The sequence below is a fragment of the Dysidea avara genome, chromosome 5 (assembly GCF_963678975.1).
Source record: "Dysidea avara chromosome 5, odDysAvar1.4, whole genome shotgun sequence".
NCBI classification, from domain to species: Eukaryota; Metazoa; Porifera; class Demospongiae; order Dictyoceratida; family Dysideidae; genus Dysidea; species Dysidea avara.
The window spans coordinates 6741525-6760381 of NC_089276.1; the positions used below are offsets into that span (position 1 = coordinate 6741525).

Below are 18857 nucleotides of genomic sequence, written 5' to 3' on the forward strand. Positions count from 1 at the left end.
AGAGGGGGTAGTGGGGCAACACATTGATAGGTGCATTAGATTATTATAATTACGTATGGGGAAAATATTGGCCCTCGAAAAAATTTAGGCAATGGATACAAATAAACGCGTATAAAAGTTATTGTCTAATTTAGCACATCTACAAAAGTCACGCTTGCGGACTTTCCATACCTAGGCTAAGTTTGCAATATGGTAATGGTTGCAAAGGTGATTTGAATAGAAATGTACAATATATATATATATATATATATATATATATATATAACACGCCGTACTTATGTCTTACCAAACAAGGTGTACATATCAGAAGTATTGGTCATTCCATCAATAGTAGCTACACAGTAATAAGTACCAGTATCACTGGTTGATGAGGATGAGATGGTATAAGTTACACTGTTACTACCAGTGGCTACTGTTAACAATGATGAACCACTGGCTCCAGTTAATGAATCATCATCGAACTGCCACATGGTCATGATCCGAGGACCACCACTAGCAGTACAAGTCATTGACTGACTGTCATTAAAGTTGAGTAACAATAAAGAACCAGTTAATGGCGGAATGAACATGATATCAGTGATGTTTGGTTGGAGAACTGTAGCAAAAAAAGAATAATGATGATTCTTTACATGTTACATTGTGCAATGCACTGTACAAATATGCATATGTACCGTATTTGAACAACATCATCCAAGTTTTGTTTAATTGTGTGTATGTGCAGCTGCTGTTTAATCTGGCAAGGAAGAACAAATGTAGCCAATTGTCCAAATCATAGATTGTACCAATATACATTATTAACAAAGAACTAAAAAATTAACTAGTCTAAAAAAACAGAATTTCTCTTGTAGTTTCTGATAACAACAGTCTATATAGGTGTCGGTGGACATTTTCCAATAGTTTCTGTATATACATGTAATGGCAGCAGCATGCATTGGTTACACATTGGACTATTACTTATCTGTAATTGTTAGATGTGGTGGCACACAAACAAACATGATAAACAAGATACACACAAATATCAAAGGCAAGACAAACAAGAAGATACAGACAAACTAAAATTACCAGACAGTGTAGCAGTGTTGGATACAGCAATTCCCTCATTGTTAGTAGCAATACAATAGTACCCAGTGCCATCCTGATCATATCTGGGATCAGAAATAGTGTACATTGGATTAGTTTCATTCTCAATTTCCATTCCAATATCATAACCAGAAGCCACCACAAACCAGCTGTAGCTGAGCATAGAGAATCCTTCAGCTCTACAACTGAAACTGACTGATACTCCTGGATAGACTGCCTGTATTGCAACAGGATGTTCAACTATGCTGGGCCGAACTGTATCATAGAAAAAGTATGTATCATGGAGCATCTGTCTAGTCATAATCACGCATACAGCAAAGAAATGAAATATATACAAATATAAATTCATAAGTGCATTTGACCACTCTTCAAGTGCAGCAAAGAGAAACTTCTCTATTTGAACAGTCGTTTTGTCCACCAAGTAATAAATTTAGTGAACACTGTAAACTATTAACACCACCTAACAATTAAGCTTGCATACCTCCATAGAAACCAATAAGGACTAAACCAAAGGAACTGGACATGTTCTATGGAGCAGTAACATGAGATACAGCTTCTCACTTGCTTGTACAATAATAAACACCATTATTAAGGAAAGTGTATAAACGAAAGGAATGCAATTACAACTACAGGTATACAATTCACAGATGGAGTGATGTGCCTATACTACTACTACTTGTGAACTTGTGAATCTAGGACAGCATCTGTGCAGTGTTATCATGCATAAATTACATCCTCTTTGCTTTTAGCTTATATATGAGTAGTGTAACAAATGTGAATCGTAGTTGTTCTGCACTTGTGTGGTAAATATTTTGCACTTTACTGTACAGTTAAGTGGTCAACTCTGTGGAACGGAACTACAACAAAAATGACACCCTGGAATCCTTACTAAAGCAACAGACTTATTCGTGGTGATGTTCCATTCACCTACATACGTACATTTAAACCAAACATGGAATCATTGGACACCGCACTGGTGAGGACAATAATAGTCCCATGCTGTTCTACTCCCTCTGTATATATATATACAAACTTGAAATTGAGACAAGTCATGCAACTGAACATTTCCTTTACTAATCTTACTGAAGTAACATCAAAACATTCATTTAAGTCAGATAGTAGATGGCATAGTTCAGTACTGAGCCATTTCATCTCTTAAACTGTCGTATCTTTGTAAAGGAGAGTGTCTACAATACATGTATTATTACTGCAAAAGGGCAATTATTATAATACAGAAAACTTTAATCATCCATCATAACATGGATTCAGTACATGTGCAAACTGTGTTAATTATACTCACCTATTAGTTGAGCTGGTGTTGAATTAGAAAATACCCCAAGGGAGTTACTACTTTCACAGATATACTGTCCAGTGTGATTGTACAATACTGATGTTATACTGTAAGTGTTACTAGTCTCATTCTGTAGTAATGTCACTATTGGAGTATCTATCATAAACCATTGGTAGGTAAATGGTGGTGAACCAAACTCTGTACAGTTAAACATGATACTCTCTCCTAAAGTTACATTATGGAATGGAGGTGATATCACCGGTTGTTCTGTAGAACAAAACAAGCACAATGGCTTAATAACTTAGGCAGGTCCCCTAATGTAACAATAATAAGAAAATTAAAATTTAACTTATCTCTATACATAGGTGCCAGCTAGAGAAAAATACATGTTGACAATGTTCTGAGTCACATATGCTATTTTGTTAAGCTACTTATTACTAGTCTGCCTGCCTACACTACAGTTTCAGTGAAACTTCTATAATCCGATGTTCATTTGGATGAGAAAATTGTGTTGGATTAATAAGGATGTCAGATTAATGAGAAATTTTGGTACATAAAATTATAGAGGTATTCTGGATTACAGAGATGTTGGATCAGAGAAGTTTGTACTGTACTTTCTGTGGTGATAATTTGACATACAGTTTGTGGGAAAAATTGAACCAGATCTGATAAGCTTTATACACTTTACACCAACACATCCTGCTTTGAAAAATTGTTCAATTTCGAAGTCATGGAATCTCCACCACGGAGTTTGAAAATTGAGGAAATTTCTTTTGGGTTCTGAGAATTTTCCAGCATATAGGAAGAACACACTTAAAAACTTGAATAAGGCTGTCAGCTATACAGGGATAGCATTACTACCATAGTATGGCCTACTATAGCTGAGGAATATTGTGTAGTAGGTGTCTACATTGCTGAATTGACACAATGAAATCTGATCAATAGCGATTGTATTTCAAACACAAGCCAATGACAACACAAATATAACACAATAGTAACATGAGCATTTGGCTGCTCATACAACTTGTTATGCATTTCATACATTTAGTATCCAACAACTAAACAGCATATTCCAGTGTATTACCAATTGACAACCATTGCATGTATGAGCAAATAAATGTATAAAACCTTCTTTGGATATGTAATGAATATAATGTGCACTGTAACATTTACAATCTCCTTCCCAAATCAAGACACACGGTAGTGTGTCGTGCGGCCCAAGAAGCCGGCGCGTAACACCCGTGAGTATATTGACAGGAAGAAAGAAAACGCAATTTTCGCACCTCCGTAGCTCTGTGCTTCCTTGATGAAACAAGACGATTTTTGCTGTGGACATTCCCTCCAACTGCAGCACTCCACATTCCAAATTTGAGCGAAATCGCTTCGCGCGTTCCCGAGATATGCGACTTCAAAAATTGGCTCAGTTTCTTCGTTTTTTTTTTCTTCTTCTTATTTTTCTTTTTCTTGTCGCACACTTACAAAAACTGCTATAAAACGCGAACGCGTTATCCGATTGCCTTGAAATTTGGCACACAGAAGGGGGATATAAAGGCGCATCTCGGTACCAACTTTGGCTGGAATACGATAAACAGGCAAAGAGTTATGAGCGATTATTCACGAAAAATAACACCAATATGTTGTCACGCCTACAGGGTAAACCGCGTATGGGAAGAAGCTGAAAATCGGTGGGTGAATAGGTTAACTATTGAACCTCAAACCTTTTGTGGTTTGAAAGAAATCGAGCTAAAAACCAGGAAGATACAACGAAAAAACCAACAGTGTGTAACAATTACGCAATCGAGATAGCTAATAAAAAAACGACTGCTTGCCACGCCTACCAGATAAACCGCTTAGGGTAATGCTTTGAAAATCGTTGTACAGATGGAGTAATCATCTTAGAAAGGCTCATCAATGGTGTAGAAGAATAAGACTTAAAGCCACGGAGTTATAACACGAAATCCAACTTGGTGTAGCAAGTGCGAGATCGAGATACTCTAATAGAGCAGTCATCCTAATAGAGCAGTCACCCTGAAGAGAATTCAAGAGATCAGCTAGAAATAAGAAACCTGTATAGAGATCAGCTACACAAAAGTCACCCTGTAGAGAGATCAGCTAGAAGAAGTTACCTTGTAGGGAGTTCATGCAACTATGAAAAGAGATAGTTCAGCTAGAAAAAATCACCTTGTATTGTTCAGCTACAAAGAAACCACCATGTAGAGAGTTGAGCTACAAACAAATCACCCTGTGGAGAGATCAATAGAAGAAGTTACCTTGCAAAGAGTTCAGCTACAAAGAAACCATCATGTAGAGAGTTCAGCTACAAACAAATCTCCCTGTAGAGAGATTAGCTAGAAGAAGTTACCTTGTAGAGAGTTCAGCTACAAAGAAACCATCATGTAGAGAGTTCAGCTACAAACAAATCTCCCTGTAGAGAGATCAGCTAGAAGAAGTTACCTTGTAGAGAGTTCGGTTTCAAACAAATCACACTGTAGAAAGATCAGCTAGAAGAGGTCACCTTGTAGAGAGTTCAGTTACAAAAAAAACCACCATGTAGAGAACTCAGCTACAAACTAGTGACCTTGTAGAGACATCAGCTAGAAGAAGGTACCTTGTAGAGAGTTCAGCTACAAAGAAACCATTCTTTAAAGAGCTCAGCTGCAAACAAATCACCTGTAAAGAATTCAGCTACAAATAAATCACCCTGTAGAAAGATGAGCTAGAAAAAGTTACCTTGTAGAGAGTTCAGTTACAAAGAAACCACCATGTAGAGAATTCAGCTACAAACTAGTGACCCTGTAAAGACATCAGCTAGAAGAAGTTACCTTGAGAGAGTTCAGCTACAAAGAAACCATTATTTAAAGAGCTCAGCTGCAAACAAATCACCTATACAGAATTCAGCTACAAACAAATCACCATGTAGAGAGATCAGCTAGAAGAAGTTAACTTGTAGAGAGTTCAGCTGCAAAGAAACCATCATTTAGAGAGTTCAGCTTCAAACAAATCACCTGTAGAGAGTTCAGCTACAAACAAATCACCCTGTAGAGAGATCAGCTAGAAGAAGTTACCTTGTAGAGAGTTCAGCTACAAAGAAACCACCATGTAGAGAGTTCAGCTGCAAAGAAATCACCCTGTATAAAATTCTGCCACGAACAAATTGCCCTGTAGAAAGATCAGTTAGAAGAAGTTACCTTGTAGAGAGTTCAGCTACAAAGAAACCATTCTGTAAAGAGCTCAGCTGCAAACAAATCACCTGTACAGAATTCAGCTACAAACAAATCACCCTGTAGAGAGATCAGCTAGAAGAAATTACTTAGTAGAGAGTTCAGCTACAAAGAAACCACCATGTAGAGAATTCAGCTGCAAACAAATCACCCTGTAGAAAATACAGCCACAAACAAATTGCCCTGTAGAAAGATCAGTTAGAAGAAGTTACCTTTTAGAGAGTTCAGCTACAAAGAAACCACCCTGTAGAGAGATCAGCTAGAAGAAGTTACCTTGTAGATCGTTCAGCTACAAACAAATCACCCTGTAGAGAGATCAGCTAGAAGAAGTTACCTTGTAGAGAGTTCAGCTACAAAGAAACCACCATGTAGAGAGTTCAGCTGCAAAGAAATCACCCTGTAGAAAATTCTGCCAAAAACAAATTGCCCTGTAGAAAGATCAGTTAGAAGAAGTTACCTTTTAGAGAGTTCAGCTACAAAGAAACCATTCTGTAAAGAGCTCAGCTGCAAACAAATCACCTGTACAGAATTCAGCTACAAACAAATCACCCTGTAGAGAGATCAGCTAGAAGAAATTACCTTGCAGATAGTTCAGCTACAAACAAATCTCCCTGTAGAGAGATCAGCTAGAAGAAATTACCTTGTAGAGAGTTCAGCTACAAAGAAACCATTCTGTAAAGAGCTCAGCTGCAAACAAATCACCTGTACAGAATTCAGCTACAAACAAATCACCCTGTAGAGAGATCAGCTAGAAGAAATTACCTTGCAGATAGTTCAGCTACAAACAAATCTCCCTGTAGAGAGATCAGCTAGAAGAAATTACCTTGTAGAGAGTTCAGCTACAAAGAAACCATTCTGTAAAGAGCTCAGCTGCAAACAAATCACCTGTACAGAATTCAGCTACAAACAAATCACCCTGTAGAGAGATCAGCTAGAAGAAATTACCTTGTAGATAGTTCAGCTACAAACAAATCACGCTTTAGAAAGATCAGTTAGAAGAAGTTACTTTGTAGAGAGTTCAGCTACAAAGAAACCATTTTGTAAAGAGCTCAGCTGCAAACACATCGCCTGTACAGAATTCGGCTACCAACAAATCACCCTGTAGAGAGATCAGCTAGAAGAAGTTACCTTGTAGATAGTTCAGCTACAAACAAATCTCCCTGTAGAGAGATCAGCTAGAAGAAATTGCCTTTATAGAGAGTTCAGCTACAAAGAAACCATCACGTGGAGAGTTCAGCTGCAAAGAAATCACCACTGCCCAAATTTCAAGGCAATAGCTCTTTCCAATCTGAAGTTATCAATTGTGAAAGTTGGCAAATTGGATGTGTGTGGAAGGCCCCTTTTTGCAAATCCGGTCACATATGTATTATATATATAATTTGTACATTTACTGATAAAATATTTTAAGTATATCTACTTCATCTTTACTTCTTCCTGTAGTAAAGAAAAAAAACATAGGTTAAAAAAGTCCCAAAGCTGGCCATAGGCCGGCTTTGGGGTATACAAATACAAAAAGAAATGAAATCTAATCCAAAACAGCCAAGCTGTAAAAAAAGTGTGCGGCCCTCAGAAAGGCTATGGTGAAAAAAGATGTGAAATCCAAGGTGGCGGCCAAGAAATGGCTGTGATGGTAGGTTAATGGTAAAAATTTTAATGACGACAATTCAGGTGAATTTTTGTGCCGCTTCACAAAATTTACCTGAATTGTCATTATTAAAATTTTTACCATTAACCTACCATCACAGCCATTTCTTGGCCGCCACCTTGGATTTCACATCTTTTTTCACCATAGCCTTTCTGAGGGCCGCACACTTTTTTTACAGCTTGGCTGTTTTGGATTAGATATATATACATTGACAGTGTATTGGAAGAGCCATGTGATTGTCACATGGTATTGTCCATTAACGAAACCTTCCTATTCACCACAGAGGTCTTTCACTATTCAGAAGGCCATGATAAAATTTCATGGTCACTTGTAAACACTCCAGTATCTTTATGGCATATGCTAATTCATTACTAGCTGATCACCCACACATACTCCCCAATTTTAATATTATGGTCACACATAGTCACATCATCCTAGCAATGTGTTCATACCTTACCATCCCCCACATGGACTGGCTGACTGACTACTGGTGGATTACACATTTACTAGTGCTACTGTACATCATAGTTGTTTATTTGCCATTGATATACCAGAATGGGACCAGAATTTAAGTGGCATGCTGAGGGTGTATGTAAGTAGTGTGTAGTGTGTGTGTGCGTGCGTGCGTGCATGCTTGCATGCGTGCTTGCGTGCATGCATGATATACTCACCCACTACAGTGATATTTACTATGTCACTGTTTATGGTAGCAAGACCAGATTGACTACTATCAGCTTCACAGTAGTACACACCAGAATCATTAAACTCAGCCACCATAACTGTCAATGTACTAGTGATACTGTTCATTGAGGTAGTATCAACAATAACTCTATTACTGCTATCAGTGATAATGGTATTGTTGAGGTACCATTGTATGGATGGTCTGGGGAAACCTTCTGCAGTACAGACAAGTGTAAAACTGCTTTCAATCACCACCTCCTGACCCAGTGAATTAGTAGTGAATACTGGACCAACTGTTGATATGAAGAAAACAATCTGATTAACACTCAATTTATATGACAAAATGATCTCTATCTAAAATATCATGAATGTAAAATGGCTTCCAACAAAAATTAGCACAGTAGGGATATCCACTTCTCATTGTTTTACAGTATTTGGACATTACGTACTACTCCGATCCAGCTTGTTTCAGTACTTTTTATTGCAGCACTATATGCTCTGGTGCCCTACTCTAATTTAAAGTTCCTAATTTTTTCTTATACTTGTTTGCGAACTTTTTTTTACAAGCTCATGACCACTAAATAGCCTGCTTTTACAAAACCAGTCACAATATTATATAGAGTTAATCACAGCACTATATAATGACTCATAAAATAATAACTGATTAGTGGGCGTGGCTCTACATAAGCCTGCAGACAAGAATGGACATGGATTCATGCATACCTACAGACTAACAATGGGTGTGGCTACTGTATACCTACAGACAGTAATTTACATAAGTGGGCATGGCTCACAAAAAAGCAGGGCTATGCTATGATGCGTTACTACTTGTCCACATCATTATACTAATTAATTTAGCACATGATCCAATCCAGGTCAGACCCAGACAATCTGTAAAGTGGGACCTGGATGACCCGACTTGGTGTTATGACTTACAAATGGCTAGTTCACCACGAGTTGCTCTTACTGATCAATATCAACAACCAACTTCGTAAACCACCAAACCACGTGTGTTCAAATAATTTGGTACAACGCTAAACTAACCACGTGTATTCGAATAGTTTGATACACTTGTAGATGGAAACCCTACTGTAGTCTATTAACACTATCAGCGGTAGAACCTTGACTGATGGCCATGGTAAAGAAGGATAAAAGGTAAGACTATAGTGCAAGCATTGTATGTTCATCAGCATACCAAAGGTTTTTCTTCATTGAATTAGAAATGTTTCTGTGAAAAAATTAGAGCTGTAGCCAGTTTTCCGCTACACTTAACTGAACACATCAGGCAGGCAGGCATTAGTAAATTCCGTTAAATAAATTTTTTTTTTTAAATTCTGTAGCAACTTGACAGAAACGTTCCAGGTCAATCTGAAGACACTTTTGGGCTTGATTTTACCCAACCAATACTGCCATGTTGTTGTGAAGAAAAATTGAGGCAGGTTATTGGGTTATATTATATCACAGGCCACATACACACCTTCAATGTCCCTACTATACAGTACTATCATACTGTATGAGACTTTAGTATAGGTGCCTATGGAGAAACATTTTTGATTGGTCATATCTCAGCCAAGAAAAAAATGGAACTATAGTCAACAGGCATGGTTATAAGACACTAATTTAAGTGCCTATTGTAAAACTTTTGATTGTAGATTTTGACTATAGCGTACATTCATCTCCATACCTGTTAGTTAGAGTTCCAGAGTTTCTATTTTGGCTGAAATATGATTGATCAAAAAGTTTTTTCCATAGGCACCTGTACATGTAAATATCAAAGTCCCCCACTATTGATAGCCATTATACATTTGTGACATCATTTTGAAGAGAGGTCATTCTGACGAGACTAATTTTATGAATTTGGCTAATATAAGGAACCATTACATAAGTAGGCACTGCACATTGGTATTAGCCACCTGGCAAATTTGGTTAACTTTAATGTTTGTGATGCTAATTCATCAAACTTCCATCATCTTTACAATACATAGCTAATACTGTAGATCTCAATATTATAGGTAAACATAACACAAACCTGTGAATGGCATGATACATCATTTGTAGCAAACAATTCATAGATTTAAACTGTCAAAACATTCTTTGATGGTACAATTATCAATAATTCCAAAGGAATTTTACTTGACTTGAGAAAGTCTCAAGATCAAAACTATTTTGTATATTATTTGCATCTAAATGTGTTTTGAATTATTATTCTAAATGCGCCATGTTCATGTGTGGCAAACTCACCATACACAGTTATGGTACTGTTATTAGTTCCAGCATCATTAGTGACAGTACAAGTGTAATCCCCTCCATCAACTGTAGCTAGATCACTAATAGTAAGGGTGCTGGTGTTAGTAGTTGTGGTGGCTGAGAATGTATTAGTCCTACTCCAACTGTATTCTAAGTCTGGTCCACCCTCTGATGAACAGTTCAACTCTAACTGATCTCCATTATCATATGTGTTATCACCCATGATGACCACATTGTATGGAGCAACTGAAGGATGAGACATATACAACAGTAAGTTACTGTCTACCAAAAGACATGCGTTGGGACTAAGCAATGTCTTGTAACTACAAAGCTAAAAGCATTAACCACTTTGTTAGTCTGAGGGCGTCATTTAGTTAGCCAGAGCAAGTTGATGTTCTGTTACTTTTAAAAACTAAGTGCCAAACATTTCCCACTATAAGTAGGTACATATTTTAAATATCTTCAAAACTATGGTATTATTCATTTCTTATTCATTTTGTAAGTCAGTAATGACCTTATTTTGCTGCTAAGGAAGCATACGGAATTCTGCTTTAAATCACAAACAACACTTAGAACTATCTTCTTAACTGTGTTTATTGTTGTTTTCTATCTATGGTGCTTCTGGATAAAGACTTGGTTCTGCTCCAAGAGGGTTGTTCCCTTGTTTTACCAGAAGACATATGCAATTTCTGGTTGGAGTGAGCAAAGCAAGTGTCAGCTCGCCTCAAAGTCACCAAAAACGTACCTTCATACAGACAGTGAAGGACATCACTATGACAAACCTAAGGTTAGCATTATAGGGTTAGGGTCGGGTTCAGCTCTTCACCCGGGTGTAGGTTCTCCTTACCATGCAGATGTTACTAAGATAGAAACGTACAGGAGGAGGGTAGCTAGCAGTGGTAGCACAGCTGGTACCACACTGGCCTTACACACCAGTGTACACCCCATAGGTCCAGGTTCAAGCCCTGGAAATTTTGAGGCTTTTTCATCTTGATAATGTTTTTGTCCAAGTTTTCTTATCATGTACTTCCATACATTTTGTGTCTGAATGCGTGCAACAGCAATATTAATTACTGAAAAGTGCAGTGTCCATTACGCTTTGTCTTCAGCTACATTCCACCAATACAAATGAAGAACAGTAAGAGAAGTGTCTTAGCAATCACTGCAGAAAATACGGCAATAAGCATAATAACTACCACCACAGCAACCACAAATCAACACCTTACACTGTCAGCGAAAAGAACTGGGACACAAAGGATGTCCGTAATGTGTGCGTGTATAGGGCTGCAATGAATGTCAAATTTTGTATCTGGATATTTGGATGTCTTAACGAATGATTACTTAATTATTTGGTAACACTTTGATTAATGCAAAAGTGCTAGAATCCAGCTACATATTGCCACATACATGGCCACTTTCTCTCTGAAGTATATGCAAAATTAATGGTGGTTGTCTCTAATCAATTTTACAAGGCAGAACAGTCCATCTTGTAGAAGTATAGCCAGTAACCAACACCATTTTGACTGTAAACAGTAATTTAATTACTAGTAAATGAATATCCAAATGGTAAAATTATTATCCGGATAAAATCTTAACAAATGAATATCCAAATGAAATAAATGTTTGTTGCAACTTTAGTGTCTATTGTATGTACTACAGTTGGCAAAAGAGACAAAGTGATATCGAACAGTGAAAAAAGTCAAGTCTGTAGCCTTATGCATTGTCAAGTTATGCTTTGGCTGAAGGCATCAGTTAACAAAAAAATTCAGTCAAATAGGAAATTTTTAAAATTTCAAAGAAACTTGTTAAAAAGATGTGGAGTTACTCTGAAGGCATTTTTGGGCTTGGTTAATGTTTAACCAATTCCGCCAAGCTCTTTCGATGGAAAACTGAGGCTGTTTTTCAGGCGATTTTGAAGGGCAAGAAAGCCCAAAACTCCATACATATGTATAGTGAACAGCTTGGATGATTTCATTGAGTTATGAATGAACCAATTCAACAAACATAAGGTGGTAGCTTGAGTAAACCTGCCCTTGTTGAATGGCTTTATAATCTCAACTCACCATTCACAGCGATGGTGTTCATACTAGTTCCAGCATCATTAGTGACAGTACAAGTGTAATCCCCTCCATCAACTGTAGCTAGACCACTAATAGTAAGGGTGCTGGTGTTAGTAGTTGTGGTGGCTGAGAATGTATTAGTCCTACTCCAACTGTATTCTAAGTCTGGTCCACCCTCTGATGAACAGTTCAACTCTAACTGATCTCCATCATCATATGCGTTATCACCCATGATGACCACATTGTATGGAGCAACTGAAGGATAAGACATATGTATACACAGAAGTAAGTCAGTGTGTATAACTAAAATCTGTGTGATGTGAAGAAATTCACAACATGCAGATACATACCGTACATAAAATAACAACCTATAATTATATAAAACCTGCAAATTAGCTTTTAAGTCCTAATGAAAGCTGGAATAACTGAAGTAACTCCAACATGATACTTTACCATCTTGTTTACTCTTTCTCTACAATTCGGAACATGGACAGCTCAAAATAAACTCCAGTGTGAACCAATCAAGTTGTGCTAGTTATAGCCCAGATGCCATTAACTTGTGCTAGGAGTGTAAAATGTGAATGTATTTTGGATCTCAAGTTATGATTTAGCAAATGTTCCCGCTGTCAAAGTTTTCCTCAGTGTGGTATCCCATTGGCTGCTATTGCAGAAACAAACCATGGGATTTGGGATTAATTATTGCACCCTTACTATTGAAATTAATGTATGGCAAGCTAAATCACTATATAAAACAAATGGGTTTACTTAAATTATGCTTTGTAGTACTGATTCGTACAAGTCTATCCCCTAGTAATTGCATTAAAAGTTCCTCCATATATCTTAAACCTACCAGGTGAGTTAGCATTTTTCTTGAACTTCTTTTATGACTTTTTTGGTGACTAGAGAGAACCAATGAGCTGTTAAAGTTTAAACTTTGGGATAATGCAGGCTATTGAATTTGAGTCAGCTATTGATCAATCTGCTGCTGCTGCTCAATATGCATACGGATCCAGCATGAATCTTAGGATAGCAAACAGTGACCTGGAAATTTGAAGCTACAAAAACCAGATTAATTAACAGCCAAATAAGCCAAGTGTTATTATAACTCTTGTGTTTCGTTGGTAACTGTTTGCTAAATTTTCTATAGCATAGAGGATACTTGCTGTAGTACAATGTCACTGTTGGCAAAATAAAATTTGCCAAATTGTTAACAAAACACATGCCTGTATTTAATTACTTATTAATCACTATACTTGGCGTGCTACTTTGTGTGTCTTTAGGCATCTACTATTAATTATCAAACAATCCCAGTTCAGTTTATCTGAAATAATGTAAATAGTGGCTCTCTTGTTTTTCTAAACTGCAATTGAGGGTGCCACAACGTATATTTCCAAACTGGCCATTGGACTTGTGCACAGTTACTCAAGGGACTGATTGGTTCCATCAGCATCAGGTTTACATGCTTGAAATTGAAGGTCTACACAACCAGCCACAGGGTACAAGCAAAGAATATTCCTCACGAGTAAAATATTTGGGTGGTGAAAATTTCTTTCTCCGTAAGGTACGTAACAGACATGCAAAAACCATTAAAAGAAAATGATATAATAAATAGCTAATCCAATTAGTTGACAATAGAAGTCTATTAAGTACAAGTAATGATATTTTGAATAGTCAATCAGATTGCCAATATAAGAGCCTTTTAAGTATAGTAGTAGTAGTAGTAGTAGTAGTAGTAGTAGTAGTAGTAGTAGTAGTAGTAGTAGTAGTAGTAGTAGTAGTAGTAGTAGTAGTAGTAGTAGTAGTAGTAGTAGTAGTAGTAGTAGTAGTAGTAGTAGTAGTAGTAGCTTAGGCTTTGGCTTGTTACATCATTACTATTGTCTGTACAATGTGTTGTACATGTAGAATTTCATTAAATCCGTAGTAGTAGTAGTAGTAGTAGTAGTAGTAGTAGTAGTAGTAGTAGTAGTAGTAGTAGTAGTAGTAGTAGTAGTAGTAGTAGTGATTTTTCACAGTTTTAGTCTCAGAGTTGCTGAGACTAAAACTGTGAAAAATCTGATACATCTTGCTAATCAATGTATATCTGAAATATTGATGACCATGGAACTTGACATGTTGGAGTGTAATTGTTTAGTGTATGCTGCAGCTAAGGCTGTTGTGTACATTGCAAAGGGTAATTCAAGCAACTCATTTGGTGGACATAACAGTGGGGAGCATTGGAAGGAACGGTTGACATCTGGATCAGTAAATTAAGAAAGGATTTGTCTCAGTTAGTGGCTATTAATTCGTGTACCAATCTTACTCCTAGATTATTTGCTATTAAGAAACGTCTCTATAAGGTATATAAAATTAATAGTGTGCATTCATTTTTGATTGCTACGGAAACTCTTAAACAGAAAATTACATGCTCAGCAGTGCGTTTGAAGAAGCATAAAGAAAAATTAACCCGTTTTAGACAAAACACCTTGTTTCGCTCTAATCAACGGAAATTTTACCGTCAACTTAAGCAATGTAGTGATGATATTATTGGACAGCCTTCATTACCAGACTTAACTAGTTTCTAGGTGAACATCTTTGAAAAACAGTCTAGTGCAGACTTAAGGACTCCCTGGTTGTCCCAATTGCGGGAAGAGTTTGTGGAGTCCTCACATACAGTGCTGACACCTTGTATTGATAGTAATGTGTTTACCACGACCCTGAAGAAGCTGAGGAACTTGGCCTCCCCTGGGCTTGACGGAATTCAGGGTTTTTGGTGGAAACGATTTGGATCTGTTCATTCTTATTTGTGTCGTATATTTGATAGATTTCTACAAGATGAGCAGAGTGTTCCATCCTGGTTACCTCTTGGTAGGACTCTGTTGATACTCAAAACTAATGATCCAACTAATCCACAAAACTTTCGTCCTATTACTTGCTTAAATATTGTATACAAGATCTGGACAGGATGTATAACTTCGTTGATGTTTGACCATTGTGAAGCTAACCAATTAATTCATTCTGCACAAAAGGGCTGTGCTAAGGGTCAATATGGATGCACTGATCACCTGCTATTATCTAATCGTGTCTGGCAGACAGAATCGCTCCTTGTCAGTGGCATGGATAGATTATAAAAAAGCATTTGATTCAGTGCCACACAATTGGATAATTGAATGTTTACATCTTTTTAATCTTCTTCCAGTTTTAATCACTTGTTTGCAGCTGCTGTTGCCTTTATGGCGGACAACTTTATTCCTTCACATGCCAAACACTACTCCAGTGCAGTTACCTACTGTGTCTGTCAGATGTGGCATTTTTCAAGGGGACACATTAAGCCCTCTGCTGTTTTGTCTTACTTTAAACCCGCTGAGTTATTTGTTGGACCGACTTGATGGTTATAAGGTGAGTTCTGATGTATACTTGACCCATCTTTTGTACATGGACGATTTAAAATTGTTTGCTCGGAATGATGAGAGTCTTTATAAGTTGGTGGATACAGTCCAGAGGTTTTCAGACGCTATCCAAATGAGTTTTGGAATTTCAAAGTGTGCGAAGTTGACCATCAAGAGGGGAAAGAGTGTTCAGACTGGCTCAATGCCTATAATGAGTGGCCCTGAGATTCCTGAGTTGGAGACTGCTGGTTTGTATCGCTATTTGGGTTTTCCTGAAGGAGGTGGGATTGATCATGCCCACTCTAAGGATGTTGTACTTAGTGAGTTTAAAAGTAGACTTAATCTGATCTAGAGTAGTTTTCTACATGCACGTTTTAAGGTGCAAGCTACTAACTCTTTTTGTATACCAGTGCTATCATATGGCTTTGGGATTGTTGACTGGACTGTGGCTGAGATTACACAGTTTGATATTTTGGTACGTAAGATGATGGTAACATCTAGAAGTCTGCATCCTCGCTCTGCTGTGGAACGACTCTATCTTCCTCATTGCTTGGGTGGTAGGGGTTTGTCAAATGTTGAGGATCTTTATCGTCGCCGTGTCATTCTGCTGGCACATCATTTGAGAACATCTGATGATGCTTTAGTTAAGATGTGCCATCTGCTAGATGTGTCGTTGCCATCACGCAAATCAGTCTGCTCAAGGGCGGATGCTTATGTCGCAGCATTATCTGTTGATATTGATCTAACTCAGGCTACAGCTGATGAAATAAAGAATTTAGTCTGTGATCGTCAGAAGGTGTCTCGTTGGGAGACTTTGAAGAATAAGCCATTACATGGTAAGTTTATTAACTGGTGTGGTTCCAACCCTGTGGATCTATCTAGAAGTTTTCGTTGGCTTTGTGAGTTTTTACATAGTGAATCAGAAAGCACCATCTTTGCTATTCAGGACCAGGTTGTGAGGACTAGGGTGTATGAGGCAAAAATAATGAATCTGTCAGTACCAACTTTGATGTGTCGCTTATGTAGCAGTCATGAGGAAACTATTCAACATCTGATGGCAGGGTGCCCAATGCTAGCACCAACAAGTTATATCCATCGCCATAACTTAGTGGCATCGGTGATTCACTGGCATCTATGTCATACTTTTGGCATTGGTGAAATTGCCAATAATTGGTACTCTCACCAACCATTGCCAGTGGTTGAGAATGCCAGCATCAAGATGTTGTGGGACTTTGACATCATCACCGTGTCCCACATCCCGAGCAATCGTCCAGACCTGGTAGTGTTTTTGAAGGAGACTCCAGAGAAGATTTTATTAATAGAGGTCTCTTGCCCGGCTGATATTAATGTACTGGATAAAGAAAATGAGAAGATCACAAAATATCAAAGATTAGCTGGAGAGATGTCAAGAACTTACTGTCAGCCGGCAGTGATTATTCCTGTTGTGTTTGGAGTGTCTGGAGTGGTTTCAAATAACCAGAAGAGACATTTGGAAAAGATTCCAGCCTTTACCCAATTAACTTTTGCTAACTTACAAAAGGCAGCCATATTGGGAACAGTTAATGTTCTTAATAATATCAATTTACGTGTGGTGTAACTTAGGCTTTGCTTGTTTCACCATTATTGTCTGTACAATGGTACATGTTAAATTTTATCAAATCCGTAGTAGTAGTATATAGTGGTATCACAATTAGCCAGCAGCCATTTAAGTGCTGAAAATGATGCTATTACCAGTTACAGGTTAATGGCCTGGTGGAAGTGCACTACAAAGGGTGGTCACTACATGTAACTGAATTTGACACAACCCAACTTCAACACACAAGGCTTTGTTAGCTGATGTGGAAATTTCAAGTGATCACTGTGGTTCACAGTGCCTAAAGCTGTGCAAACAAAATTATTCATCTATTCATTAGCTATTACATTGTGGGTGCATAAGTTTCTGATGCCCAAACTATACCCAGCTTTTTTTATGCGGGTAATAGTATCACAGGTGGTAGTAATAGGGGCTGTGGGAATGGGGAAGTGGATGGGCTTAATATGTAGGAATATAAATTGAGCAAGAAGACAAGTGGAATCCAGAGGTCTGATATGAGCTCTCCATGGACTCTCCTTCCACTTAAGGAGAACACAATGGAGTCCTCTCAAAGGCCTCTCAGCTCACTACACATCATTCTAACAAAGCCATGGCCACAGTATGGTGCCAAACATCCACACAGGTTCTGATAAAAGCTGATGCAGAAACCAGACTCATCAGCTCTGAAGAAAAGTTAAGAATGGATTATGATAATTTATTAGGCCAGCAATCCATTTCTGGTAAAACTATGAGTTTGATTTTGTGTGCATGGAAGACAGGTCATCTCAAATCCAGTCACATATCATTAATAGGTACAGGAACTCATATTATTAGGTGGTGTCTTGCAGACTAATGTAAAAAATCTCACCATTCACAGTGACAGTACGACTACTAGTTCCAGCATCATTAGTGACAGTACACGTGTAATCCCCTCCATCAACTGTTGCCACACCAGTAATAGTAAGAGTGTTAGTGTTAGTAACTGTGTCATTTAAGAATGTATTAGTCCTGCTCCAACTGTAAACTAAGTCTGGTCCACCCTCTGATGAACAGTTCAACTCTAACTGATCTCCATTATCAAATGTGTTATCACCCATGATGACCACATTGTATGGAGCAACTGAAGCATGAGACACACAGACAGTAAGGCATATAGTGTAGTGCATGTAATAAACTACTAGTGAATGTCAGGTGGAGTATTGAATTTAAATGTATTGTGCTACATCAATTAAACAAAGTACCAACCCACATGTATGTGACAGTATGAATTAAAACCGTTCAATAATTGAGAAACACATATAATATGTAATTGAAGAAGTTTGCTACGAAAATGGACATTATCGCACCTAATCACGGAAACACTGCAAATTTAATAAACTATCCTGCAGATTTAATTCACAATGCTTTTGTAATGCAGTGAGGATTTATGAGTGCCAAGAGGGTGGAATGCCATTCAAAGCATTCCATTCCAAATATCTGTCATTAAATTCGTAATAGAACAAGAAAATGCTTTTCAAAATGATGTGTTTGAATTTCCTCTGATTTCCTTCTGCTATAGCTCACTTCCACTGCCTTCACTGCTCTTTCAACATATAATTTTGAATCTGGGGTATCTATCACATGTCAGGTTATTATGTCATTAATTACATGGCCCCAAAACACCCAATACAAAAGGTATGGAGGAATTTGCTACA

The 18857-nt window shown here is 37.6% G+C and overlaps 3 protein-coding genes across 3 annotated transcripts in view; 1 reads left to right on the forward strand and 2 right to left on the reverse strand.

The window, feature by feature from the left end:
* Positions 1-275: 275 nt before the first annotated feature.
* LOC136256585 (carcinoembryonic antigen-related cell adhesion molecule 5-like) lies at positions 276-12496 on the reverse strand. The gene is made up of 6 exons (XM_066049559.1): positions 12229-12496; positions 10160-10411; positions 7909-8211; positions 2381-2638; positions 1063-1335; positions 276-595 (listed from the first exon to the last, which is right to left on the reverse strand). Exons 1-6 carry the CDS (start codon positions 12494-12496, stop codon positions 276-278), a joined length of 1674 nt encoding a protein of 557 aa, XP_065905631.1.
* A 3140-nt stretch (positions 12497-15636) lies between these two features.
* Positions 15637-17187, forward strand: LOC136256586 (uncharacterized). Its single transcript, XM_066049560.1, has 2 exons — positions 15637-15922; positions 16001-17187. The coding sequence occupies exons 1-2, from the start codon at positions 15637-15639 to the stop codon at positions 17185-17187; spliced, it is 1473 nt and encodes a 490-aa protein (XP_065905632.1).
* An 806-nt stretch (positions 17188-17993) lies between these two features.
* The window catches only part of LOC136256594 (hemicentin-1-like), a 55788-nt gene continuing 54924 nt past the window's right edge, over positions 17994-18857 (reverse strand). Inside the window, exon 31 of the mRNA XM_066049568.1 lies at positions 17994-18283. Coding sequence (XP_065905640.1) covers positions 17994-18283 — 290 coding nt within the window. The remainder of the gene's footprint in view (positions 18284-18857) is intronic.

Bases quoted from the DNA above. Each gene is read 5' to 3' on its own strand.
- LOC136256586 (XM_066049560.1), top strand. From the start codon at position 15,637: ATGGACGATTTAAAATTGTTTGCTCGGAATGATGAGAGTCTTTATAAG. The intron at 15,923-16,000 runs GTAGACTTAATC...TTTGTATACCAG, and splicing joins TGTACTTAGTGAGTTTAAAA to TGCTATCATATGGCTTTGGG.
- LOC136256585 (XM_066049559.1), bottom strand. From the start codon at position 12,496: ATGTCTTATCCTTCAGTTGCTCCATACAATGTGGTCATCATGGGTGAT. The intron at 2,639-7,908 runs GTGAGTATATCA...TTTGTTCTACAG, and splicing joins AGTAAATATCACTGTAGTGG to AACAACCGGTGATATCACCT. The intron at 596-1,062 runs GTAATTTTAGTT...TTTTTGCTACAG, and splicing joins CAACACTGCTACACTGTCTG to TTCTCCAACCAAACATCACT.